The 27,197-nt window shown below is 34.4% G+C and overlaps 2 protein-coding genes and 4 non-coding genes across 7 annotated transcripts in view; 4 read left to right on the forward strand and 2 right to left on the reverse strand.

Moving 5' to 3' along the window:
- LOC144851756 (extracellular tyrosine-protein kinase PKDCC-like) overlaps positions 1–14,398 on the forward strand; it is a 52,419-nt gene extending 38,021 nt beyond the window's left edge. For both annotated transcript variants that reach the window (XM_078709356.1, XM_078709355.1), the window contains exons 3-8: positions 7,965–8,120; positions 11,651–11,758; positions 12,348–12,600; positions 13,608–13,709; positions 13,923–14,105; positions 14,212–14,398. In XM_078709356.1, the coding sequence (XP_078565482.1) occupies positions 7,965–8,120; positions 11,651–11,758; positions 12,348–12,600; positions 13,608–13,709; positions 13,923–14,105; positions 14,212–14,294 (885 nt within the window). In that variant the 3' untranslated portion in view covers positions 14,295–14,398. The remainder of the gene's footprint in view (positions 1–7,964; positions 8,121–11,650; positions 11,759–12,347; positions 12,601–13,607; positions 13,710–13,922; positions 14,106–14,211) is intronic.
- A 1,604-nt stretch (positions 14,399–16,002) lies between these two features.
- Trnae-uuc (transfer RNA glutamic acid (anticodon UUC)) lies at positions 16,003–16,074 on the forward strand. The gene has a single exon. It is a non-coding gene; the product is annotated as a tRNA-Glu (tRNA).
- A 271-nt stretch (positions 16,075–16,345) lies between these two features.
- Trnae-uuc (transfer RNA glutamic acid (anticodon UUC)) lies at positions 16,346–16,417 on the forward strand. The gene has a single exon. It is a non-coding gene; the product is annotated as a tRNA-Glu (tRNA).
- A 352-nt stretch (positions 16,418–16,769) lies between these two features.
- On the forward strand, positions 16,770–16,841 carry Trnae-uuc (transfer RNA glutamic acid (anticodon UUC)). Its single transcript has one exon. It is a non-coding gene; the product is annotated as a tRNA-Glu (tRNA).
- A 742-nt stretch (positions 16,842–17,583) lies between these two features.
- Positions 17,584–26,662, reverse strand: LOC144852085 (uncharacterized). Its single transcript, XM_078709789.1, has 6 exons — positions 26,602–26,662; positions 23,867–24,157; positions 23,335–23,547; positions 20,705–20,881; positions 20,062–20,205; positions 17,584–19,659 (listed from the first exon to the last, which is right to left on the reverse strand). Exons 3-6 carry the CDS (start codon positions 23,432–23,434, stop codon positions 19,352–19,354), a joined length of 729 nt encoding a protein of 242 aa, XP_078565915.1. The 5' UTR covers positions 23,435–23,547; positions 23,867–24,157; positions 26,602–26,662; the 3' UTR covers positions 17,584–19,351.
- A 181-nt stretch (positions 26,663–26,843) lies between these two features.
- On the reverse strand, positions 26,844–26,915 carry Trnae-uuc (transfer RNA glutamic acid (anticodon UUC)). The gene has a single exon. It is a non-coding gene; the product is annotated as a tRNA-Glu (tRNA).
- Between the last annotated feature and the right edge of the window lie 282 nt (positions 26,916–27,197).

Consider the following 27,197-nt stretch of genomic DNA (forward strand, 5'->3'; position numbering starts at 1 on the left):
AATGTAGTGACACTCTGATGATGATCTTGATCAATCTTCCTTTTTTCCATGATCGTCGTCTGCATGCTTGACACCTCTGTCATTGGTCAAATCCAGGACAGTTCAACATGCCAGTTTCATCATGTCATACCAAACCCATCTTCCTTGAGCCGTTCTACATTAGCGTCGACTAGGATAAAACAAGATCAAGTTTTAGATCTCTAGTTTAATTAAGTACTCCTATTAAAGAGAGTAGAAAATCCCTCGTGATAGGTAAATGTGTTTTGAGTAATTAACGGCATGTCGCAAGAGCCAATTGCGATGTTCTAACGACTTTACTTAACGTTCTTAAGGTCTGCTCTCATCCTCCACCTTTTGCCCATTAGTTTCAAATCTACATTTCATCAAAATCAATTCAGTGAGTAGTTACGACGAGTAAAAGCTATGGGTAATATTACAGAATACTTTCCAGACTTTATATCCAGAGGGTGTTGGGATGTGGCTTCGGCTAATTAGTATTGTTCCAAATTCGATATAAACATTGTCTTTAGTCTTTTACAAAACCACCCCCACCCCCTCCCATACCCTGCTAATGTAGTTTCGTCAAGAGACAATTGAATCGCTGACATAGTACTGTTTCCCTACGGTATATGTCGAGTCCACAGTAAATAACCACGCCTTTAACTTATGTACCATTATTCGTCGTGTATCTAATAATCAATTTCAATTTTCTTGATATTTCAGAAATTAATCTTTTAAATACACAAAGGCGTCACATTGTTATAAATACATATTTATGTAAAGCCTGGGGCGAATGATCAATTTCTAATGATGAATGATAGTAGATGATAAACTCCTCATCTCAATGAAATATTTGTTCATTTAAGATCACGACTTTGGAAATTAAATACCTTATGGTTCACTATTCATTCAAGTCGACTGTACTAATACTTAATTACTATTTGGGCTATTTCAAGTTAAATTACTAATTACGATGACTGCAGTTTAGTTAACTGTATTAGAACCAGTTACTGGTAAAACTATTACTATATTACTTCGGTTATCATATCATTATCAAGCATCATTCTTAAAACACATTTTTTGAACAATATTTTGGGACCCAGTCCTCCACTTTCTGCTGATCAAGTAAATAGTATATTGATAATGTGAACAAGGGAGAACAAGCAACCAAACGCAATCAAATGCATAGAAACAAGGATAGCGGTCCCCTGAAACATACCTGTCTACACTAGCTAACGCTAATTTGCATACTCAAACAAATTCCGATTTTAGCAAGAAAGGTTTCAGTTGTCGAACTTCAGAACAAATTTAGTTTGCAAAACGCGAGCAAAATCGTAGTTTGCAAATACATCAATTGGTCAAGTTTCCTAGAAGTGTAGACTGGTTGCGTCACAAAGTCCAACACCAGTTATTACATACAAAGTGCGACAGTTTTGCTGCACAAGGTTTAATAGTAGGCCTTATTTTAGAAGATTTGTTTCAATTCATTTTAGCAGCCTTGCAATATATAGGTTTGCATTCTGGTTTTACTTCATAATATCGGGGACGATGTCAATGAAGACATTTTTACTGTCTTGTTTGCTGGGTTTTATTACGATTTCATTAGAGAAGTGACATCGATATCCACCATTAACTAAGCATACATTCCCATTAAAATTAATTAGGTAGCAAGAAGCAAATATCAGTTACCAAACTGTTCGATTACCTAATAAATAACCTATTTTAACTTGTCTGGTCTGCCGTGACGTAGGTTAAGATTATATTTTGACCATAGAAGTGGTGATAGCCATTTGACTTTCTTCGTATGCGAGTAAACGGAGAAAAATATGCGACGAATGACCCATACCAGATAATACACGTTTAGCAAGTGGAGAATGGGATTTTGGGTGTTATATACCCAGTTTGAAATGAGAAAGCTTTTGTTGGAAAATGTTTAATCTGTCTATAGAACCTCTTTCGAGTTTAAAGACATTTAAAGACATTATTTTTGAAATTCCCAACGCAACACACATAATGTATATTTTTTTCGACCCATGTGTTCTTTCGATCAGATAAAACAATTCAAAATTGTTCATTTCATGTTTGTAAAAGAATTTTCCTATCGAACTACTTTTACTGAACATGGAAAATAACTTTCTCCATGAACTGTGTCAACTATCTTACTATTATTATACACCATGCTATACAGGCAAACACGTGTAACGGTTAAACTTTATGCCTATGTATATTGATTTTATACAAGTACTTTGAGTGAGGTTTCATGTTGCAATATAATAACTTCTTTTGCACAGTGTCTTGTTTGTGAGATGAAATCAATGTGATAGTACAGAGAACTCAGGAAAGGATTGTGTTTCACGAGGGGACATAAATCTCGATTGATTCAAATGAGTTTTTAATTTCCAATTTAATGGGTAATCGGTGAAAATCGTTTCACTATTTTGTTGTTTGTTTTTTAATTGACAGCTGAATTATAGTCATAGTAATTGAATTGGAAAGATTATTGGACCGTAGCGATTGTTTTAGGATCTTATTTTATGCATACACTACTGTTATATTGTACATGGATATACCCATCCCGAATACTTTTCTCTAAAATAAGTTTCTTTCATTTTAACTGACTTAATGGTACATTAGAAATTGCCTTTGGTTCCCACTTTTTTCTTAGTGAAATGAGTTTATTTAGAATAATAAATTCATTCAATAAGAACCACGGATCCCCGCAGGCGTCTGGTTTTTTGTGTTGTCCTATTATTCGATAACGCTACCTAAAATAATATTTTGCAGCAGTATAATAATGAATATAAGATCGTTGCTGCTACGTGGTTGATATTGAACTTTCTAAGGCTTATGGCGAGTTCTTTTAGTCATAAAACCAAATCCTACCAGATCCTATCATTATTGGATTTTTACTGGCTCAACTGTACACCACTACTAAGCTACACGGTAATTACTTTTTTCAATCATGAAAATGTCAAATACTGTTTACTACTAAACATTGTGCTTAACTGAAAGTTGTGCAGTTGCAAATGCTCAACTCGTTTGCAATAAATCACCATGAAAACTATCATAGCATGTATTCCAATTTCTACTTCGAAAACAGTAACATTAAAATAAGTCACGACATAAAATAGAGGGATTTGTATATAAATACAAAATAAGGAATTCCATTACAAAAAGGTAATAGCTGTTTTCCCTGCAGAGAAATAATAATTCTTTTCCATTACATTAGACTTGAAACTCGTTTGTAGTAACGAACATACACAAAGTACACCGCTGGTATGTTAAAGATGTATATGTGTTTGGGCTTTGCATGTTGTAATGTTGATGATTTGAAATCATCTAATGGGTTCAAAGAATTCAGTGATCAATAATTTTCGGTTGAGGTGCCGCTTGTTAAAAACAGTCGTTGGCGTAAACCTATTTATAACTCGTATAACAATTTGTGAATGAAATCCCAAAGAACATGTATTATCTGTTATTACTTTTATGTTAATCCAAATGTAAACTGCATCGTTATCAACTTTCAATTAGCGCGGCGTATAAAGGTTGATAATACATTAGCGTATTTGTACGCGCGCGTAAAAATTGTTTTTTTCCTTGTGTTTTCGTTTATTCTATTTGGGCAGTGTTAGTCGATTAAAAATCATTTTTATTCATATAAACCAGAAGTGTTAACAATAATCGATCTATTAAAATGAAAAGCTGGAATGTCCCTGTAATGTAAGACTTAAATAGAATGTCCCTTTAATGTAAGGCTTTAATGAAATGTTCATTTAATGTAAGGTTTTAATAGAATGTCCCTTTAATGTAAGGCTTTAATAGAATGTCCCTTTAATGTAAGGCTTTAATGAAATGTTCCTTTAATGTAAGGTTTTAATAGAATGTTCCTTTAATGTAAGGCTTTTACAACAACAGTAGTTTAGCGTGTGATCAAGCCATTTGTAACCAGCGTGAAAAGTTAATAAAAAAGAAAAACACACAACGAATTTACGGACAAAGCGACGTGGAGAAAATAAATACCCATCAAAATTGATGAGTCCATGCAGAAAGATTGTTCTTGAAAATTAGAAAGTCATCAAAGTATATAAATATTAATTGAATAGGCCTCTGTGTTTGCCTTGTGAATGTGACAATGAATATTAACATCATTGTAGTTCAAACATGATTAATTAGGTCGAGTTAGTTCGCATGGAAAAGAAAGCAATCAACATTAAAGCTTTGTTAGTAGTTATGAATAATTATTGATAGTATTTTTTGTTGTTGAATGGAACATTGTTTGAATAAAAACGCCGATAGCATGTTACACTTGTGAAGGAGCCAAATGTTACAGTTCTCTTGTACAGTTTGCGTGATTATACATAAATATATTATATCTAGAAAAATGTTCATGTTAAGAGGGCATTGTTTAAATAAAATAAATAATCAGATCATCAATAATGCCATTTTCCTTTATCAATATTCTCATATTTAATAATTATCGTCCTATTACCATAGTTTAAGTTTAGGAGGAACCACCGAACAATGGTGTTTTGTGCTTGATAACCGGAAAGTAGTAAAAACAAATTATAAAATGTTATTTATATACAAAAATAGAATTATGGCAAAGTTTATACCCATAGTGACTTTAAATTCTCCACATGACCAATTGAATGTTGAAACCATTATGTGATTTTAACGAGAATTATAGAATTCAAGTCGCTAAAACAATGAATGTTTTATCAACTTTGATTTTAAGACCATTTGTATTATAATATATTTTGACAGTTGATATACGGGTCATGTGCAATGTGTGCTTTCTTCGACTAATGGAAGAAGGGTGGGGGTTAGGGTTAGAGTTTAACCCATTTAGGTCGGTTTAGTAGTTTTTTGAAGAGGTCTATAAAAAAATAGTTTTGAGATTGGAATAGATTCTGGATCTCTGACTGCACTTATTTTCATTGAATCTGCTCCCCAAAACATTTTAAAACACTTTTTAATGAGTAACGAAAATGGATAAATATACGTTGATTATTAATACGGATGCCACATTATCATTTTCATTAGGCCTATTAATTTTCAATAATAGCTAATATCTCACCATATTCCTTAAAAAGTAGGACGGTCATGTAACTGTTATCAGACGTACCAATTGTACCCAGAAAAAACCGCGCAAACTTAGCACAGTCGTAATATTACTAGCAGACGATAATCTTCAATAAACTGTGATGATTTCTCCTATAAAAACAACTGTACTGATTGAAATATTTAATACGAAGTAAAATCAATGGCCTTCACACTACAACTCATCAATCCTGAAAATATGACAGCATAAAATGGATGGCTTGAGACGGATTGATTGTTTGCAATGTTCACGCGGGTGCTCAACTTTGAACCGTCATGTCTCGTCAATTCAAACACATTCGTGCGTGAATGTGCTGATAACATTAATGTCAACGTTTTTGTATTGTATAATGCGCTTAAATATGGTGTTGAAAAATGAGCATGGCTGAGAGCATTATAAAATGTGAAATTAATAAACTATCCCCACTGGAGGGACCTGTGCTAGTTTACCATCACTCGGCAACTTATCTTAACATCATTCTTGTTGTTTTAGTCGATCAGACTGGGGGGAAATCAAGTTTATAATGGAAAACAGCATTAGGTGTTTGTGTAAACAATACGTGAAGTCAGTCACTTCCATAGTACACTTCCTCCCAAATAACCATACGGTACATTCCATAATGTGGACCTTGTTAAAATTTTCATTGGTTTATTTTTAAATATGGAAACACACATTCCAATCAAGCAGTTGATGTATGTCTTTACGTGCGTAATTTGTACGTATTCTGTGCGTAATTTGGACGTATTATGTGCGTAATTTGTACGTATTCTGTGCGTAATTTGTACGTATTCTGTGCGTAATTGGTACGTATTCTGTGCGTAATTTGTACGTATTGTGTGCGTAATTAGTACGTATTCTGTGCGTAATTTGTACATGTGCGTAATTTGTACGTATTCTGTGCGTAATTTGTACGTATTAGAGAGGTTTCGCAACGCTACGAATACGATAACGAAAACGAATACGTCACGCACATGTATTCGTTTTCGTAAGCCTGCAAAAATCGAGGGCGCCGTCGATCCAAAAAAAAAAAATGTGACTGCGGTAAATTCGAAGCGCAGCAGGTACGTGTTGCTTGGCTGCCTAGGCCTAGCGTAACATCAAAGCGAGTGAGCACTTTAAAAACTGCTATTTATCAAAATCGACTTGTTATTTTAGTAAATTACTTTTAGTAAATTACTTTCAATAAATCTATAATTATATTATAATCATGAATCATTTCTGATTCAAATGCAGAATGTGGAAAATAATCAAAAACTATACTCGTTTTGTAGTTACGAATATGACTGGTGATATTCGTCAACACAAATACGCTTTACGAATATGAAATGGGGATCAGCTCAAAAGTTTCATAAATGTATGACGTATCCGTTTTCGTTATCGTATTCGTAGCGTTGCGAAACCTCCCTATTATGTGCGTAATTTTACGTATTCTGTGCGTAATTTGTACGTATTCTGTGCATAATTGTACGTATTCTGTGCATAATTTGTACGTATTATGTGCGTAATTTGTACGTATTCTGTGCGTAATTTGTACGTATTCTGTGCGTAATTTGTACGTATTCTGTGCGTAATTTGTACGTATTATATGCGTAATTTGTACGTATTCTGTGCGTTTGCTAAGCTGTGTGGTTGTGATTGTAAATTGAACATAGCCACAACTTCAGTAACGTAATTCTTACTTAAAATTTTACCTTATGAGTTCATAATAATGAAGCATTTATTTGTGTTGAAAATGGTTTAATAACAAATTTCCCTTCATGTTGTTTCATTCAGAATCTATCTGTAGGCAATAATGCTATTCGTTTTGATACATTTTTGTCGCAGTTTATTGATTCGGGCATTGATTGTACATCAGCCAACTTAAAACGTTTGCAACATAATACTAGTTTTCTGTGTCTGAACACATTAAGCTCTGTTCCCACTTGACATAAGCAATTTGACCAATCAAACGCGAAGGATTATCCGAACTATCGCTTCGTTGCGCTTACAAGTGGGAACAAAGCTTTAGTAAAACTGCAATATCAAAGTACTGTGAATGATAAGACAATAGAAAATAAATACCACCCATGCCTTTCAAAGTTTTAAAACACAAAAACAATAATATGACATAATGTGTCTTTTGACGTGTCTTCTGACGTGTCTTCATTGTCCGTGATCAGTTGACCAAACGGAAAATTAACACGTGATATTGGAGCAATGTTCTCGAATCGGTGAACCCTTTGGTAACAGATGACGACAAAATGTGGAGAGCAAGTTTAACTTGTCAGAAACAATTGAAAGTAGATCATCAAATGCAGTATCTTTACACGTTACCTAGTTTAGTATGACCATTTTTTATTTAAATTTCAAAAGGCGGCGCCGGTGTTGTATTACACGTACTGGATGAATATAATATAGGAGGGGAGAGAAGACATCGATGGTTCTATTTTTTTTCAAATTGAAAAAAAAACGTTATAATGCAGGAAGGGAATGGAGATTAGGGGTCTATAAAGTAATGTTTCGAGACGTCCTGAGATCTGATTGGTTGCGCTTTTTAGCACGTCACAAAAATTAGATGAACATAATACGCAAGCGCGTTAGCCAACGCTTTTGATTTGCATGAATAAATTCGCCTAATAGAAAACATGTATGTTCAATTATATGTGGAGTTGTGGTCAACAAATTTTTTAGCCCTAATGTATGCTTAATTAATAATGTTTAATTAATCGAGTGAGAGCAGAGGTGGTATATTGGTAGAGGTCAGGCAGAAGGCCCATATTCGGATCTCGCTTGCATTTGCGTAAATATTTGTTTACTATCGTGAATTATATCTATACCGTTTACACATTATTAATACAGTACTTAACATTTTCTTTTAATATAGATGATTGGATATTGTCTTCGTAAGGATGACAGAGAGTTGGGTCAAAAACCACAAGCGACTGGGATGAATGGCATAGCTGCAACGATTATCACAGAGTTAGGAAAACCTCTTGATATTATAGCTATTCTGCAGCTGTCGTGGGAAGACAGATTAAGGGTTAGTAACACATTCACAAAACATAACGAATTAACATCTTATATGCTTATTTAATGTTTAATGTTCGGCCAGCAATAAATCATTGAGTAGTATGTCTTCTTTAACGATTGGTGTAAATTAGTAAATAGATAAATGAATTCAGGTCAAAGGTTATGCAGCAACCTTATTATATTAATTAAACGTTTGATGAATTCTACCATCTTAGTAGTGGCGCTTCAGTGTGAACATACCCTACCTTAGTATCCGCGCTTAAGGCCTACGTCACACACTGGTTTGAAATCTGTGTCTAAAGCTCTGTCTACACTATCAAACTAGTTTGACAAAAAAAAAGTGTGATGTGCCCAAATATGGTAGTGATATGTCACATAAAGTTTGATAGTGTAGACAGAGCTGTACGCTATGAATGAGTAGGGTCAAAGGAGGTTTTGGGTCAGGTGTTGTTGGGTGCAAGTTGATAAGGGTAGAACATTGATCGACTGGTTTTAGTCCCTCACCCCATATTGCACTACTACAACTACACCAAAAGTTGATTCACTCAGTGTCTGTGTAAAAACATCACCTTTAATAATATTATACATTTATCAGAAAGCTCAACTTATAATACTACGTGGCTGATATTTTAGACTAGAAATATAACAGAAAATCACACATGAAACGAGTTCATGTTTTGTACAAATCAATCAATGGAAATAAATCATTATTTCACCTTAACGCCCTCTTAATTCAATCCAAATTAAGTCGATTAAATCACTGTAATAAGACATAGAGAGAATGTGCAAGCCATAGCAGCGCGTACTGTATTTTCACTTACTAAATAATATCAAAACAGCACGTTTTATAGTCTGACATTTCAGCTTCGGTTTTCTCAATTACGCGCAAATTACCGACTGATTTTCGAAAATTAATTATGAAAGCAAGGTAGGTCTGACTTGTTCATAACTAGATCGCATTACCTTCGGTTTGCTTTCATCTTCCATAAACGATGGAATTCATATTTTATGTTTAGTTGTTCTTGTCAATAAATCCGCTGTGTACAATCGAGAGCAGGTCGAAATGACAATCAACCAAAAGCGGCAGTCAAAACTTGATGAGAAATTGACCAAATGCTGGTATTTTCTTTATAAAATGATCGAGAATGTAAACGTTATTTTCAGCAACACAATCGGCAACACATCATACAATAGGAAGCTTTCGCACGTAAACGTTAACTTTAACGGATGACGTCAACATTCTACTCATTTGCATATTAGCGTTTAGCGAACAGTTGCGTTATATATAAAAGCTGTCGTCCTGTTTATTATCAAACAATGAGTTGCGTTAATAACGCCACTGCCTGGTTCACACGCAAATGCGTAGACTACGCAAGGCGTAAGCTAGCCTTATACGCCGCCGTATATGTGAACACTAAGCTGAATACCTTAGCGGGTACTTGCTTACCAATAATGTTCACATCCTGGTTCTACTAAACCACAGTTCGGTTTTATGATCTAAACAGCAACCACATTGTATGTAAATTGAATGTGTTTAACCAACATTTTATAATATCGATAAATTATATAATTTGTTTTATAATATAAAGACCGGTAGGCTGGCCGTTACATGACAATATATTATATTGTCATTTTTGTAACGTCTAATAAATGAACATATCTTTCTTTTCCATCACAACTATGCACACATAGGTTGAAAATAATGTCGTGTTATGGAAAGGTGAAGTGCGTGATATGTCTTCAGGGTACAATTAGCAAATTACAGAAACCTAGACAGATACATTACCACCATTGCCGTTTCTGTTTAAAGAGACATAATAATAGGCATTTGGAAAATTATATTTAAAGAGGTGAAATCCAATACGAAACAGAAAGCTTCTGGAAATGAGTTATGTTTTGACGTATAAGCACGTACGTGTTACACTGTGTACACATATACACACGTTGCTGCTTGGTGAATGTGCTGGTATTTACTGTGTGTCTGTAATGTTTTATTTTATAGTAAGCCTAAGCCTGGTAGTGGGTGGTTCCCACTAGTATTGGATCCTGGGTAAAAAATCATTAATACTTCAATGTGAAGTAAAATTGCAGGGAACTGTGTATAGAGTCTCCTTTCTCGCCTGATTCTGCAGCTGTCAGTAGATAGAGTCTAACTGACGATCGCAAGTCATCGTCTGGCAGTATTAAATACTTTAGTATCATTATACAGCTATACTATAGTTTCTAGGTGACTTGCGATAGTTAGTTAGACTCTATCTACTGATGTCAGATGCGATTCCGCAGCTGTCTGTAGATAGAGTCTAACTGACGATCGCAAGTCATCTATAAACGAGTCTGGCTGTATTAAATACTTTAGTATCATGATACAGCTATACTATAGTTTCTAGGTGACTTGCGATAGTTAGTTAGACTCTATCTACTGCTGTCAGATGCGATTCCGCAGCTGTCTGCAGATAGAGTCTAACTGACGATCGCAAGTCATCTATAAACGAGTCTGGCTGTATTAAATACTTTAGTATCATGATACAGCTATACTATAGTTTCTAGGTGACTTGCGATAGTTAGTTAGACTCTATCTACTGATGTCAGATGCGATTCCGCAGCTGTCTGCAGATAGAGTCTAACTGACGATCGCAAGTCATCTATAAACGAGTCTGGCTGTATTAAATACTTTAGTATCATGATACAGCTATACTATAGTTTCTAGGTGACTTGCGATAGTCAGTTAGACTATATCTACTGACAGTTGCAGAATCGGTTGGTTTTCTAAACCCCGTGTATTTTCGTCTGTTGGAAACCAATCTTAATGCATTCATTATGATGATACATCTTATAGTAGTGTATACTAGACATTGAATAACTGTAAACGTGTTTGGTCTGTCCCTTAAACGTCTCAACTTTCTCCAGTGTGAATACACACGTATTCGCATAGGTGACTGCTCGCGCACTTTGTACGTGTATGACCGTCTGAATGCTACACCGAGATATATGAGGAAGACGTTAGATAAAGCAGACTTCCTGAAATAAATACAGCTCATTAGCTTCAAGTATTCTATGACATACACGTTTTGTGCTTCCATTTTGTACGCCAAGCACGTGGCCGAAGTTGTGATAAACTCTCACGTTGTTAGAAGGAGAAATACATGCTTCGGATTCCAATAACTACCGACTTCAAATTGTTTTAAATTGTTTGTTATAGATTGTGTATTTATCTTATAAATCTAGCCATATAGTGTAGGCCTATGCACATCATTTAATACATTTCCCGCTTAAATTATTTGACTTATGCACACGCTTTTATTCGACTGGTGAAACGCGTATTCGTGGAAACTTACGACATCTTTTTAAGTGAACCCGTAAAATTTATAAATACATTCTGTAAACTGTATTATGTTTCATTTCATTCGTTGCAGATGTTTTGTGAACTTAGTTTTTAGTATTTATGGCCATTTTAATAACTTCATACAGATGTTATACGCGCAGATTATACGTGGGATTATCACTTAAACATATTTAATGTTCTTGTTTGTATTTTCATAGATATCACTGGGAATTGCAAGTTTACTCGTGTACATGTCCGAATCACCTCTTGGACCGCTTGGCATTCATGATTTTAAACTAGGCCAGTTTGTTGTGGTCGGTAATCAGGTATGTTCGTCTGCTTAATGAATCTATGAGTGCCACGTGATATACTTACTACATTTTACAAGAGATTGTTCATATAAGCTATAAGATAGCAATACTTACCAGGTAGCTGTAATTGATTAGAAATTCAATATGGAGTCAAAAGTTGAATTTTTTTATCCTGGATTTGTACAACTGTATCACATATGCAATGGCATGTTTAATGTCGTTCCCAAAATTTGACCAATCATGACGCGATGGATCTTCTGAACTGCCGCTTGTGATTGGTCAGTTTACTTGTGTTGCGCGTACGACCTCCTTGCGTTGCAACCAAGCCTTAAATATAGGATACGTTCACATCACTAAAATATGCATGGTAGGTCTTGGAAATCTTTTTCTGCTTGTCTGGCCGAATATATGTAATGTAAACCTTAAACTTAACACTAATTATTTTTCATGTTGACGCGTTACTTGACCAAATTTGATAATATGTTGGTTACATTGGTAGGCCTACGCTATTCAATTGATGATTAGTGCTTTTGCTATTGTTAATATTGATTGACTATTTTTTAGAAATAGACTAACTCATAGCGACATGTTTTAATGATCCTAGATAAAATTATCGGACATCGATGACGTAGATAACAATGAGCCTATTTGTGACGAGGAGACGCCGTGCCAAATCCATTTAGAGGGCGCCAAACATCCGATAACCACCGACTGTCATACTGACAGTGGAAGATGTGTCGGTATGAACGCAAAGCTGAACTTGTACAACTCATATCGATATTTCTTCTCTGTTGCCTTGAGTATTGAAACACCACCTGGACTGAAATTGTACATCGACAATTTCCTTAATAAAACAGGTAAGTAGGAATAGTAGACAAATCTGGTAACATCACATGCTTAAAACATCAATACCATTATCGTATCTTCTTAATGTTGTGAGAATATATTTACAAACCATGGTTAACATTAATCAAACGTGCTTAGCAAACAAAAATCATCTGTCAAAATTTGCTTAAGTCACCTTTTAAATTATCATAAACAAATATGTTTACGTATTAATTGTTCTTAAATCTTAGATCATGGACAGGTCCATGCTTAGATGAAAAGTTAATTTAATTTTTATTTATAAACATATTTCTACTGCATGACAATATCAACGTTGTTAATTTAATACGGTATATAAAAAGTACAAAACGATAGCACACAGCTAAAAGTCCATTCCATAAAAAAATGATTTCATAAATAAATCATCGGTGTTTCACTTAAGAACTACAACTTTACCGAGAACAATATTTTGAGAACGTAGGAATGTAGGCCTACATTATGATTTCAGAACATTCTTAAAAGGTCTACGTTGTCAAAATATGGTTCTCGGTAAAGTTGTCCTTTAAGCACAAGTTGGATAATGCCAGCGCAGAACAGTACGGTCTGGGCTGTACATTGACTGGGGCTTATTAGGTGTGGTTTTTTTTTCTGAAGGTTGGGATGGAAATAAAAGTAGTACATTCCATCGTAGGATTTATTTATTACACATGGGTGAATTGACAAATCGTCCGAGTATTTTTCAATACATGTATTCAATAATAACAAAAAACGTAATTAATTAAAAGAAGTATTATATTTTTCCTGTCTATCTGTCAATTGCTACTTCTCTTGTCTGTGAAGAGGCTATGTCGTCATGTATCGCGCTGTTGGCTAATTATTCTGTTTTCATAACACGCTAATGCACGATAAGCCAATAAACTTTCAGAAAGCAAACTGTCTCAACACATCTCATCCATAATCTCTTTTGTATCTTCAAAGCGAATTATAAGATTATCTAGATTTAATGATGATATCTCTGTTTGTTGTACTCTCTCTCTAGCTACAGTATTCTGGAGCGTCAAGGAAACCTACCGAGAACTTGAACGAATCACGCGCTTGTACGTCAGCGGCGCGTATCTGAGCAGACAGTACTCAACTTCAGGTAACTTGTGTGCATAATTATGGTAGATAAAATGTTTAGTTTTTATTTCGCTTTATTGGATGCACAAAGGAACATTAAAATGGAGCCAATTTATTTAAAATATATTCTTCCTATCTATCTATTATCCTATTAAAAACGTTGCATACAAAAAACGCGCCATATCAGGAAATTATCGGCTGATTGTTATAATTTTATTGAAATGTTTAAATTTAGAGTACAAGACAATTGCCAATGCTGATTACACGGGCAAGTTCGACTACTGGTGCCCGTACACTATCCATGCTGGCGGGAGCAGTTGCACCTTTAGTGTTTTTGACGTCCATGAGGCTAAATTGTATTGCGACAGTGACCCTTACTGTCAAGCATTCGTTCTCACCAAACAGAGAACGTGGACAGGTATGTATGATCTAAACTATTATTAGAATGATAATATATAGTACCGTATTTTCTATCTAATTTAACTATGTAGATAGTTGATTTAATCAAACTTCTTTCATTGTAGGTCGTCGTATAGCGTTCTTCAAAAACAACACGACCAAACCCGTTTATAAACCAAACAGTACGTTATACATGCGTGTGAGCTGAACATATGACGCGTTTTGGAAACGACAACGTAATGGCAATAAACGCGTTCCAAGATTGTTAATTTTGTTGAAAGCTTGAAGCTCCTGCTGACGTAACATCCTGTTGAGAGGCAAAGATGAGCTACCGTCTGTTTTGAGCTCCTGCTGACGTAACATCCTGTTGAGAGGCAAAGATGAACTACCGTCATTTTTGAGCTCCTGCTGACGTAACATCCCGTTGAGAGGCAAAGATGAACTACCGTCTGTTTTTTCCCGCGCTGAAAGTAAACTTCACGCAATCAAACTCCAAGATGGCTATAACGTGTCAATTGGCAAGAAATAATACTGCACTTTAAAATTGTATGCATTTCACGAAGATAGATTTTGATTGGTTGATAGTTAATGTGTCTGTATTCCATTACGACAAACAAGTTTAGATTGTTTGTGAGACAATAGGTGGCGCTCTGTCAGTTCAACTTGACATCGGAAAGGAAACAAATAAATAAATATTATTTAAGAAAAAAAAATTATATTCACACAAACTCTTTTAATATTAATAAATATCTATGTTTCTGTTCTCAGACGAAGTGAACAAATAAATATTTTCAGAGAAAGCACAATATCGGAGTAACCGATAGAAACTAAAACTTAGTTCTAAAAAAAAATCAGTCCAGCAAGCAAATTAATATTTATTGTATTTTACGAAAGAGAATTTTATTATAATAATTATATTTATACATGATAAAGTGGATACAATATTGTAATATCCATTTGCATACTACTTTCATAAATAATTAGAGAAATATAAAATAATACTAAAACTATAGTTAAATGATGACGATACCAGAACACTCTATCTTGCTGAGCACCGTGTTCATTGTAACTATATTAGTACCAATCAACTATTTTGCAACCGCATAAACAATACCAAATATTTAATAATAAAAATGTTATATTCCATATTTAAAATGTGTTAAAACACGATAAGATACAATTTGTATTTTGTAATAATCGTACGAGATGTGTAATTTTTGGATAACAAAGTAAAACTTTATCTTTCAAGAATTGGAATATATTAAATATTTTGATATCAAGTGTTGATATTTGTATTTATTATTTTCAATTTGAAATGGTGACATGGCGCGGAGACGGTGACATGGCGCGGAGACGGTGACATGGCGCGGAGACGGTGACTATAAAAAGTTATCTTTTAAAGATGTATTGTCCCCTTGAAAAAATAATTATTACAAAAATGTTGTTGAAATTTAATGTCACATAATAGTTATCCACTTTGACAAAAAATTTGATCGAAAAACAAATTATTTACCTGAAAAAACTGTAAGTTAAAGCAAAATATAGCCAAATTGGATGGCAGCCATTCGGTTTTTGGTTGAATTTAACCATTTACTTTGTCATTTTATATGAGTGAAAACACAATTTGTTTTCGTTTTTTTTCTACGGAAGTTATTAACTTTATTAAAACTACAAAATGACATACTCAAAGTATGATTAAGTTTTTGGGGGACAATACATCTATAATACAAGTTGAGTTGATTACTGACTACCCAGTATTTATTCCTGTGTTGTGTTGAATGGCCCTTACCGGCTATTGTATTATGTAGGTGAACAATGAGGTGAAAAAACAAATCAATAATGACAGCAGGCTGTTACGCAATTCAATGCAATTTTTGCTAGATAACATTGAATATATGTGATTTGTTATCATCCAATCCCGTGTGGTCTAGTGGTTAGGATTCGTGGTTTTCACCCACGCGGCCCGGGTTCGATTCCCGGCACGGGAAGGTTTCCTTTTTTTTACAGAGCATTTTTTACAGTATATTGTGCAAAAAGAAAAACTCCATTAAAGTACAATCAAATATCACTATAATTACTATTACATTTCTTTATGATCCATTTTGTACTTTTCATATATATAAGAAAAATAAAAAAGAAAATCCCCTCAAAATACAATTAAAATAACACTATATTAAAAATAATAATCTACAGTACACGATCTATTGTGTAATGCAAGTGACAAACACAATGATTGGATGTCAAAGAACAATAAGCATCTCCCGTGTGGTCTAGTGGTTAGGATTCGTGGTTTTCACCCACGCGGCCCGGGTTCGATTCCCGGCACGGGAAGCTCACATTTTTTTATTCACTTATAAAAGAAAAACATTTCATTAAATTCAATCAAATAATTCACTAAAAACAAAACGTAATATTTATAATAGATAGAAGTCGAACACAATTGGCTGGTAGGCCTACATGGCTTTGAAAAAACGAAAAACAAACAATACCCATTTCTATACCGTGGGAAATAAAAAAAAACTCTCAAAATACAATTAAAATACGATTATATTTTATATACTATTTTACAAATTTGCATATTTGATGGAATTCTTTTTGTCTTTATATAAGACCTTTGTCACTTGTATTGTCAACCATGCTGGTGACAAACACAATGATTGGATGTCAGAGAACAATAAGCATCTCCCGTGTGGTCTAGTGGTTAGGATTCGTGGTTTTCACCCACGCGGCCCGGGTTCGATTCCCGGCACGGGAAGCTTGTGTTTTTTTCCTTTTTGACTTATGAATTAAAATAATGCATGCATCAGTAGACCTGTATTCCTTTTTGTATATAACTGTAATTTATACGTTTGAACCTCAGTTACAGCTGCCGATTTTTGAATAAGAAGCACACAGTGTGGTAGAGGTATTACATGGCATTTTCAATGTGTTTCAGGTAAGGCGTTGTCTTTTGTTCTTTTGAAACAATACCGTAATGCTAAAGTACAAACAGGTGAAGCTCATTTATTTAAGTCTCTCGGGCATGCGCATTACAGTATGTATTAGTAAGGGTGGAGTAACAATTTTGGTGAGATCTGACACATTATTTAAGGCAGTGCCTATAAATACAATAATTGGCATCTAACTTACCAATTCCCGTGTGGTCTGGTGGTTACGATTCGTACATTCCCGTGTGGTCTGGTGGTTACGATTCGTACATTCCCGTGTGGTCTGGTGGTTACGATTCGTACATTCCCGTGTGGTCTGGTGGTTACGATTCGTACTTTTTCCGTGTGGTCTACAAGATACTGTACCACCGGGTTTACTCACTTCCTTTATAATACTTTATGTTATGCATGAAACGTTATATGGATTATATTTACTTAAAACTACTGATATTAAGTTTTTTAACATCATACTAGTGTTTTCATGAAGTAATATACCATCACAAGCATCACAATTTATGATAGATTTTACATTTATTAATGAAACCTTTGAAAAATAAACGTAGGCTATAGTTATACTACAAAATATGTTTATTTTTTTACAATTGCAATTAATATCGTTCATATTTGGAAAATGTTAGTTCTCCGACAATTTCTGTATTCAACAGCGATTGACAATTCAACTCAACAAAGTTATGCTTCTGAGCATGCGCAGTGACTTTTCAACAGCTGTGTAGTATCGATGACTCTGTTTACACTATCAAACTAGTTTAAAAAAAAGTAGGATGTACCCAAATATGGTACAGTAGTGATACCCTAATATGGTAGTCATTTCTATAATAAATTCAATCAACTGTGTTTAGCATTCAATAGGCCTACATTTGTTAAATTACTTCTTTGTACAAATGCCATGTAATGGTAATAAGGAACATACAAAACAATAAATATAATAATTATGCAAACAAATTAGATATTTTGCAAACACTAAGTACGTATTATTTACATAAATCAAGTTCATCAAATAATAATTTCAAGAAAACTTCCGTGTTGTTGCAATCAAGTCATTAAAATATATGAATAAAAAGTAGGCCTAACTTACTAGATAACAGTTACTTGGGCAGTATTAATCATATAGGTGGCGACCAAACACTAGTCGTGATGGCTATAGGATTTTCCAAATAGATAATTAAAGGCTATAAAATCTAGTTCCAGACATATAGAGGCATGGTCATTGCGCGTTCTGAAAATATTCATTTGTTTCAGCAAAGTAGCTAGCTACCAGTACGTATGTACTCGCACAGCAAGCTGTAGCATGAACAATTATATTATTGAATAAATTCGACTGGTTCCGAATAAAATCTTTAAATTGTTAGGCCTACTTGTTTATAAGTAATACTTTCTGTTGACTTATGGCATTAGATTTTGTCGTTTACTACACTCACATTTCTTGAATTCGTTGCTGTGTACCAATATCATTAGGAGTGTACAACATTACCTAAACATCGCTCTTGTCATGGATAACTAAAAACGCCACTGTTACAAACCATAACTTGTCAGTTTTCCTCCTGAGACTTTGTAACATCAACAACCAGGAACTGCGTTTATAAAAACAATTGATATGACCGCTTTCACTCTCTGTTTGATAATGTTCGTGGGCACTCAGTTTGATAGGTTCTATTAACATTTAATAATCAATTTAGAGGCCCAGCTATTTATTTGGGTATTGCTCGTAACTTGCTTGCTAGTAACAATAACATGTATAGGTCTAATATTAAGAAGTTCTCAAAAAGGTTTGTATTGAAAATAGCAATATATTCTTTTCCTTCCGTTTTTTTTCTAACTTATGGAACATGTTTTCTCATGTCCGGCAACTACACTAAAGGTCGCTATTGAACATATTGAGATGTGACTATGTATTGCACGGCTACGTAGCGTCTATTGCATTCGCAATGAAAGGATTTGATCACATAGACCAATCACCAGAAACAGTTCGGATGATCTATCGCTTGAGTGGTTAAATCACTTACGCTGCGCTTTAAACGACGCTGCGCTTTAAACGTCCTTGCGTTGGGTCTCTAGTGCGAACCAAAACTTTACCTTAAATTACTCTTAATAGCTAAACGCTTATTTAAGTTATTATATGGTTATTTCCTGGTTAGCTTTTGTTTGCATATAATTAGTATCGTAATCGAAAATGTATTATTTTAGCTGATGTAAGTTTCAATTGTTTCCTGTTTTCGGTTTGTTGAAAAGCCTTACTCAGTATAACAACATTTAATGCATTTTCGCAACTACGAACAAAACGCGTTTATTGAAAAAATTCTAACGTATTCGAGAGAATTCAAACGCGTTCGTCAAGAAAATTCAAACGTGCGTGGTGTTGTTTCAAATCTTCGTACACCTTCGTCAGATTGGCGATGTTCGTAATCAGGTTTTTATCAGCGGATGATTTGTACCCAAGCGCGCCAGATTTGTCCATACTCGGTAGTAATTCTACCATATCACGTGCTAACACGCTATGTAAAAGTTTAAACGCAATGTGAACACACTCTCCAGTCTTTGCAACAGCACCTGTGACAATCCATGGTCGCTTTGCAGACACTACACTCACCTCTAACTTGTACAGAATCTCAGAGGCAGACATTGAATCTGTGGAAATAGAAGTGAAACAACTAATCAGTAATATTATTAATAAATGTTTGGCTTAAGTTGAAATGTATGTCTAGATAAATAAATCTTTAAATTAAATATTCTAAATTAGGAAAACTAACAATCTCCTCTCTAAAGCTTGGTTCCCATTTGGATGTAAGCGAAGGATGTAAGCTCGCTGTAAGTAATTTGGATCATCCAAACGGTCGCTTGTGATTGGTCACAAGTGTGGCAACCAAGTGTTGGAGCTCACGATACTATGTCTCTTCACTCTTTCAATGTTGTGCCGTTCATTCTAATGCCATGTTTGTTGGTATGTGTATAACCTATGTTATGGTATGTTACTGTATAGGACTACAAGTAGGTATGCTTAAGATGTTAAAGACCAACACCTGTGGTTACCTTCGTCATCTTGTTTGTTGGCAATGACAATAAGTGGAAGATCTCTTTGAGACTCAAAGTACTGGTGCTGGAGAACACCCTCTAAAGTATCTTTCGCTTCATTCACTCTATTATAATCACTGCTGTCAACCACAAAGACTAATGCTACAAAAAAAAACAAATATAAGTTTAAAGTCATTCTTGTGGGCTCACAAACAAATGAATTCCTGCAGCCAAACGACGTGGCTGTTGAATTTTATGTACGTACATATAATTTTTTTTTATGAAATAAACGTGCATATTCAAAAGATTAAATTTAAGAACAAGAAGAGGGCATGAGGAGTTCGATGTCTTCGATAAGTTGTTTGCAGCAGAGTTCATGGTCGTATTGTAATATTGCCGGTAGTGTAAGTGTTATTAAATTGTGAAATCTTTGCCAAACACAAACCGTTAACAAGTTGTAAACTTAATCGTTCTATGCATAGAAGAAACACAATCTTGATCCACAATGCTTTATTCCGCCATGACCAAATTATACATTCGTTGGAATGGCGGTGTATACAAGGATTCATCGGCCTACATTATTAGTGTCCCATAGTAGCCTACACTACTAATTTCTAATACTAATACTAGAACTATTTCCAATCATCGTTTCATGAATTACCTTCTGAATTTGAGAAATAAAAGTCCCAAGAAGATCGCAATTCTTTCTCTCCTCCAACTTCCCAAACATTCAGTTTCGAGAGATCATCTAGCTCCATGTCTGCCACAGTGAATCCACGGGTTGGTCCAGATACCTTCTCTATATCTCTGTCTAGTTTTGCATTTATTGAAGTTTTTCCTAAAAATGGAAAATATTTTAATTACTGATGTAGCGCGTACGGTACCATTAGAAAGAAAATTCTTTTTGAGGTGTAAAAACACTACAAAATATTCTTCATATATCTGGTGTGATTGATTAAAGTTTAAAGCTCTGTCTACACCATCAAACTAGTTTGACAAAAAAAAGTGTGATGTGCCCAAATATGGTAGTGATATGAGGTCATCATGTCCATATATTGCCACATCACATTTGTTGTTGTTACATAAAGTTAGATGTATAGAAAGAGCTAGCTTTAGAAATTGTTGAAGGCAACTTGCTACATTCATGTTGGGCTAAATAGATTGTCTAGTGATAGCTGAATTTCATTTTTTGGCAAGGTCATCATCATCTCAAACACTAACCTGTTCTAGATAATTTATTCATAACAATTGTGGTTTTTAACAGCAAGATTATGTTATAGCTTTTTATCAAATAAAACATTCATGCTTTAACAAATGTTTTGTTCATTATACGTTTGGTGTAATCGATGATGGAAGAAAAATATTTTCAGGAAGAAAATAGATTATTCCATTGACAATCCTGGTTCAAAATTTACCGGTAGGTAATATGTTTGGTTTCCGTTGCTGGTATTATATCCTACCGCTTGATATAAAGATCTCTTTTTTCTGCATTCTATGTTTGCATTTCAATAATTATATTTTTTATACAACATTTCCGTCTTGCAATCATTTCCTCTTATTAAATAGTGTATGACCTTGCTTGTGGTTTTCTATAATATACTTCAAGGTGTGGTGTAGACCTTTACTCAATTCCTTAGGCCTATTAAAGTTTACCATTTACTCTATATATACGTTCGTAGATCATGTGTGTAGGCCTAAATTAATGGTGCTCCGGTTTATGTAACATCTTAGTTTGACGCAACGCAAGAACGTAAATGAAATGCAAGCGTATTGGCTAATGACAAGCCACAGTGCGAATAATCCACCGCTTGTTATTGGTCAAATCACTTACGTTGCGTTACGTCCTTGTATATGAGAACCAAGCGTAATAACGGGAACGTTGAGACAACGGTGTCTTTTGGTATATGTGGTGGACTTCTTCTAATCCATTATTACCGTTAGTTCAATTATAACCCTTTATATATATATATATATTGGTGTATTTATCCTAGACTTATAAATAATTTTAAAAAAACATTAACTGAATATAGAAGATGGTGGGTTTTAATATTATATGTTAGCGCTCCCTTTAGATCCGCCAATGAGTGATAGTTCAATTAATCCCGCGTTACCAAAACTATAATAGCATATTATGGTAACGTCGTGACGTTTAATATAAATTGAAAATCATATTATGTATTGTATTGCAAAACATTTTAAACGTACACATGTTTTCACATGTTATGATGAGCCATTTATGTCTGTTTATACAGAAACGGTATAATCATTATTTCGATAACTCATCTTTCGGCGGACGTGTCTCTTCGGGATTTTTTGCCCAAATACTTCCTGATCTTAATGCAGTGCATTGTCTGCTGCCTGTCGATTATTAAACATCGTAAACTTAGACCGGTTGTAGAACCCGATAACAGATTAGTTTCTTTGCTTAATAAATATTATTTGTGAAATGTAATCATTCTCATAAATAGATAAAAATTTAAGAGTTATGATAATAAATTACAGAGTACACATATTATATTTGCATAAACATGTTTACGATAAGAAACGGACGTATTTTGGAAGTGAGTTTACGGTGTACACATTTTAAGTTACTGAATTCCAAATACTACTAACTGGCATAACTCGTTTGGTAGAAGATTAGATAATAATTTGAGTACCAAATAATAATAGACATTCATAATTTATTTTCAGTTTTCGTTTACAGTGATTTATTAATTACCGGATGTATCAATAAAGTTAAATTTAACAATAATACAAGCCTATCAAATTTAAGCGTCTTGAGATAAGACGTTAACTCAAACGACTGAGAGGCACATAATTAATTTTTATTTACCATTGATGTCAGAATTTCACAATGAAATATTTCCTTTAAAGGTACTCTAAATATTAGTGTAAGTCGAATAAGTTTGTATGATTAATTTCACAATTAATAAGAATACATAGACTAAAATGTATAACACGTGTTTACGAAGATTTCGTCAACCACCGTAAATAGAATCCAATCCAAGTTTTTTTTTCAGGTTGCTTTGTTACTTTGTTACTAAGACCATACCATCCAGCAACAATCAAGGGCGGTCCAACCGATTATGGTTATAACTTTAATTATAAATCAAAATAATCCAGTTTGTCAAACAAATTAATGTATCGTCTATTTGAGTGATTGATGTAAAACTTAACTAAGGCCTAGTGTTTTATTCTAAGCTATGTTTCCAAGGCAGGCTCAAAGAACACCTTTTTAAGCCGACTAGGACTTGTAGTTTTAGGTATGGAATAACAAGTTGGCCTACAAACCTGAGCCATCTAAGCCAAGCATTATAATCCTCCAATACCGTGCTTTAGAGTTTCTTGCCAATAGCCAGTCTTCGATCTTCTTTGACATTGGACAACCCATCGTTCCTTTTCGACGTTGCTCCTTCTGCTTTCTTCAAAAATAATTTCCGAGATCTTTTTATGACCAACTTTAAACAGAAGTCACAAAATGCGTGTTATTTTCCCATAGTCATTCTGAAACAAAAATTATTTTAGCATATAAAATACGGCCCTTACCACATTACCTAAATAACTCGTCTGTATAACCATTGGGCAAATGCATTAAATATCAAGACAAAAATTACCACACATAAATTCAATTCATCTTACATAATAGCTTAGAATAACCAACATGGACCTATACTTCAAACCACGTTCCACCAGCCATAATAGGCCTATTTTCAGAACAATTCTTAACACCCAGAAAAAATAGATACATCAAGATTATTAATTGTCTAGCCTACTGTATTATCGACGTAAAATTATTTTTTGTAGGCCTAAACCTGTTAATTACCTTATGGTTCGCCGACATTAATGCTCCATGGTTCCATGTAGTGTGACCTAAACTGGATTTGGCGCGTGTATTATGTAATGTGCAGCTCGTGGTCCTAACAAGAACGTGTCCGGCTAATGATTGAGATAGATTAATCATAAAACGACGAGCATACTATCTATTCGCACCTTGTTTCCGTGTTGGTAGGAAGTGTTTTTCTCGTTAACGAGTTTATAACGGATGTGTTGAACACCGCCCAGGTCTCGTACGATGACGTCATCACCGGTATAAACTTTTCATTAGAAGGTAAGTCTGTGAATTCAAAGATGCTGAGTCAATAGTTTTGTCATGACACAACACGATAATAAATGTTTAATTATTCTATGCAACTAAATGCGTTTAACAGAAGGTGGATAGCAGAGTTCAAAACAATTACGTAACAAGCACTCATGATCAACCCCTCTATTTGTGTGTAGAGAATACATGACTAATTTTAATATTATTTTTTGTTGGTTGGTTTGTTGGTTATTTCATGTTTAGGTAATAATGCTAATAGTTTAGGCGTGGTTCCACACTAGCGACGCAACGTAGCGTAACGCTACAACGTATTCACGCAACATTATTGCTGCAAACATCGCAGGTTTGATTTCACGCAGGCGGGGGAAAACACAATTATTGGAAGGGCATTTTACGTTGCGTAGGTTGCGTTACGTTGCGTTGCAAAAGGGAATCAAGCTTTACGGTTGTCTGGTTTGTTCGGTTTTCACGCTGCTGCTCTAGCCCGCTACGTCACAAGAGATAAATCATTCAGATATAAAGCAAGCAGCAGTTATAGTACTAGACACTGACATTTTTGCGGAAAAGGATTCTCGACTATAATTTATAGGTACCAGCTGCTGGACCCAAAAAACGTAGGGGAAAAGAGTCTAACGGTTGAACGACAAATCCCAAAGCATTTCTGGTATTTATGAGTCCCATGATATTATATAATACTGTAATTCGCTGTCAGATAATTATTGAATTATTATCAAAACAGTCCAATGAAGTTTTTGTTTGTAATAGGATACTTCACACTTGAAGTATCTAGGCGTGATGAAGTGACCCCAGACTTGACCTTAGCAATAACAATAAGCGAGCAGCGTTTTTTGTAAAATATTTCTTGTTTATGTTTAGTGACCAGCGGCTATTTTGCGCTCTCGTTGGTTCGAATCTACATTTGCTACAGAATATAATATAATAATGCAATATTTGTGATAAGTATAGTACTGTAGTATGTATTTTTCGAAGGTTTTGACGACTTTATCGACCTATGAGCTAATTTGACCCTCTTCTGTACATCTCGACAACCAAGCCCATCCGGATTAAAGCGGAAATATAGTATAATGGCCTAGTGTACCAAAGTAGTTCCCTTTAATGTAACGTTATTAATCATAGGTTCTAAAAAGGTTTTTTTTTTTCAGTTTTTCCCAGTTTATTTAAAATGTTGGCAATGATGTTATAGAGACCCTAATAGGGTTACAGATTAAATTTTTGTTATGATTTTGTATATTTATTAATTTTTTATCATCCTGTAATCAGGACAAAAACATGAATAGGCCTATATGATAACACCACCAACGCCTGACCCTCCACATAACGCCTGTTTTGTTGAATTGTATTGATTTACAAAAGATAGCTGTCTACTATCAAACTTTATGCGACAACAAAAGTGATGTGCCCAATGGACATGATGATGTCATATCACTACCATACCTGGGCATATCACTACCATACCTGGGCATATCACTACCATACCTGGGCATATCACTACCATACCTGGGCATATCACTACCATACCTGGGCATATCACTACCATACCTGGGCATATCACTACCATACCTGGGCATATCACTACCATACCTGGGCATATCACTACCATACCTGGGCATATCACTACCATACCTGGGCATATCACTACCATACCTGGGCATATCACTACCATATTTGGAAACATCAAACTTTTTTTGTCAAACTAGTGTCAGTAAAAACGTCCTCTACTAATATATGAGATCGAATACATTGTTTTGAAACACTTACATAGTTATATAGAATATTACGTACACTCTATGACACACGGTGCTTGTTATTATTTAGAATACAGCACGGTGCTTGAATCCTCTTCTTCGGTGCATGTGTTTGTTATATATGCCTAAATATGAGGCCTGGATCTTAGATGTTTTTCATGGAAAGTAATATAGCTTTTACAGTACTTACAGTACTATTATTTATATCATTAATTTTCATCATAATACATATAAATAATACATAATATCCTACTTATTATTTTCTCACTTATAGGCTTCAGATCATGAGTGTAGAAAATTCCAATCGAAACAACCAGTGTAATGATAATCTGAGAGCATTACACAATAAAGGAATCTAATATAAACAATTTCGCGAATTATACAGACATGCATTTACGAAAGCGAAAATATCGTTACATGGCCTATCATTACAGTTATTTTTCCATGAAATTTTTATTAAAATTAGAACAAAATAAATAAATACTCTATAGAACAAATTTAACATAATTTATAGGTTATAAAAACTTAGCACTGGATTGTGATTTCTTATATCTTATTAGGCCTATACGCAACTGGCTATTAAAACAACAGCGAATACAAGATATGTAGGCCTACAGTACAACCCCACCCTGTCACACCCTACCCATACAAGGAGTTATAACTCCCTGTCCCATGTAAGTTAATTACACTAACCTGTTTAACAATGACGTCCCAAATAAAATGTCAGTAGTTCTTCTTTCCACGAATGTTCCATAGGAACTGTGGATCACTTCAAAAAGGAAGGCAATGATAAAGTCAAAGGTCACGCTTGTATTGTTAAACGAGCCAACGCCAAATCGAATTACTGGTACATTTACAATTTTGTTTGAAAGAAATGTTTTATTGAATAATTTGTGTGTATTTAAATGCAACGTTGTACTAGAAAAAAAAAATGCTTCCCGTGCCGGGAATCGAACCCGGGCCGCGTGGGTGAAAACCACGAATCCTAACCACTAGACCACACGGGAGATGCTTATTGTTCTCTAACATCCAATCATTGTGTTTGTCACCAGCATGGTTGACAATAGTGACAAAGGTCTCATATAAGACAAAAAGAATTCCATCAAATATGCAAATTTGTAAAATATAGTCGTATTTTAATTGCATTTTGAGAGTTTTTTGTTTTATTTGGCACGGTATATATAAAGGTGTGTTTTGTTTGTTTTTTTGCCTTGCACCATTTCCAATCGTGTTCGATTTATTCTATTTATTATAAATAATATATTTTGTTTTTGTAAAAATGATTTGAG

The sequence above is a fragment of the Antedon bifida genome, chromosome 9, assembly GCF_963402885.1.
Source record: "Antedon bifida chromosome 9, ecAntBifi1.1, whole genome shotgun sequence".
NCBI lineage: Eukaryota > Metazoa > Echinodermata > Crinoidea > Comatulida > Antedonidae > Antedon > Antedon bifida.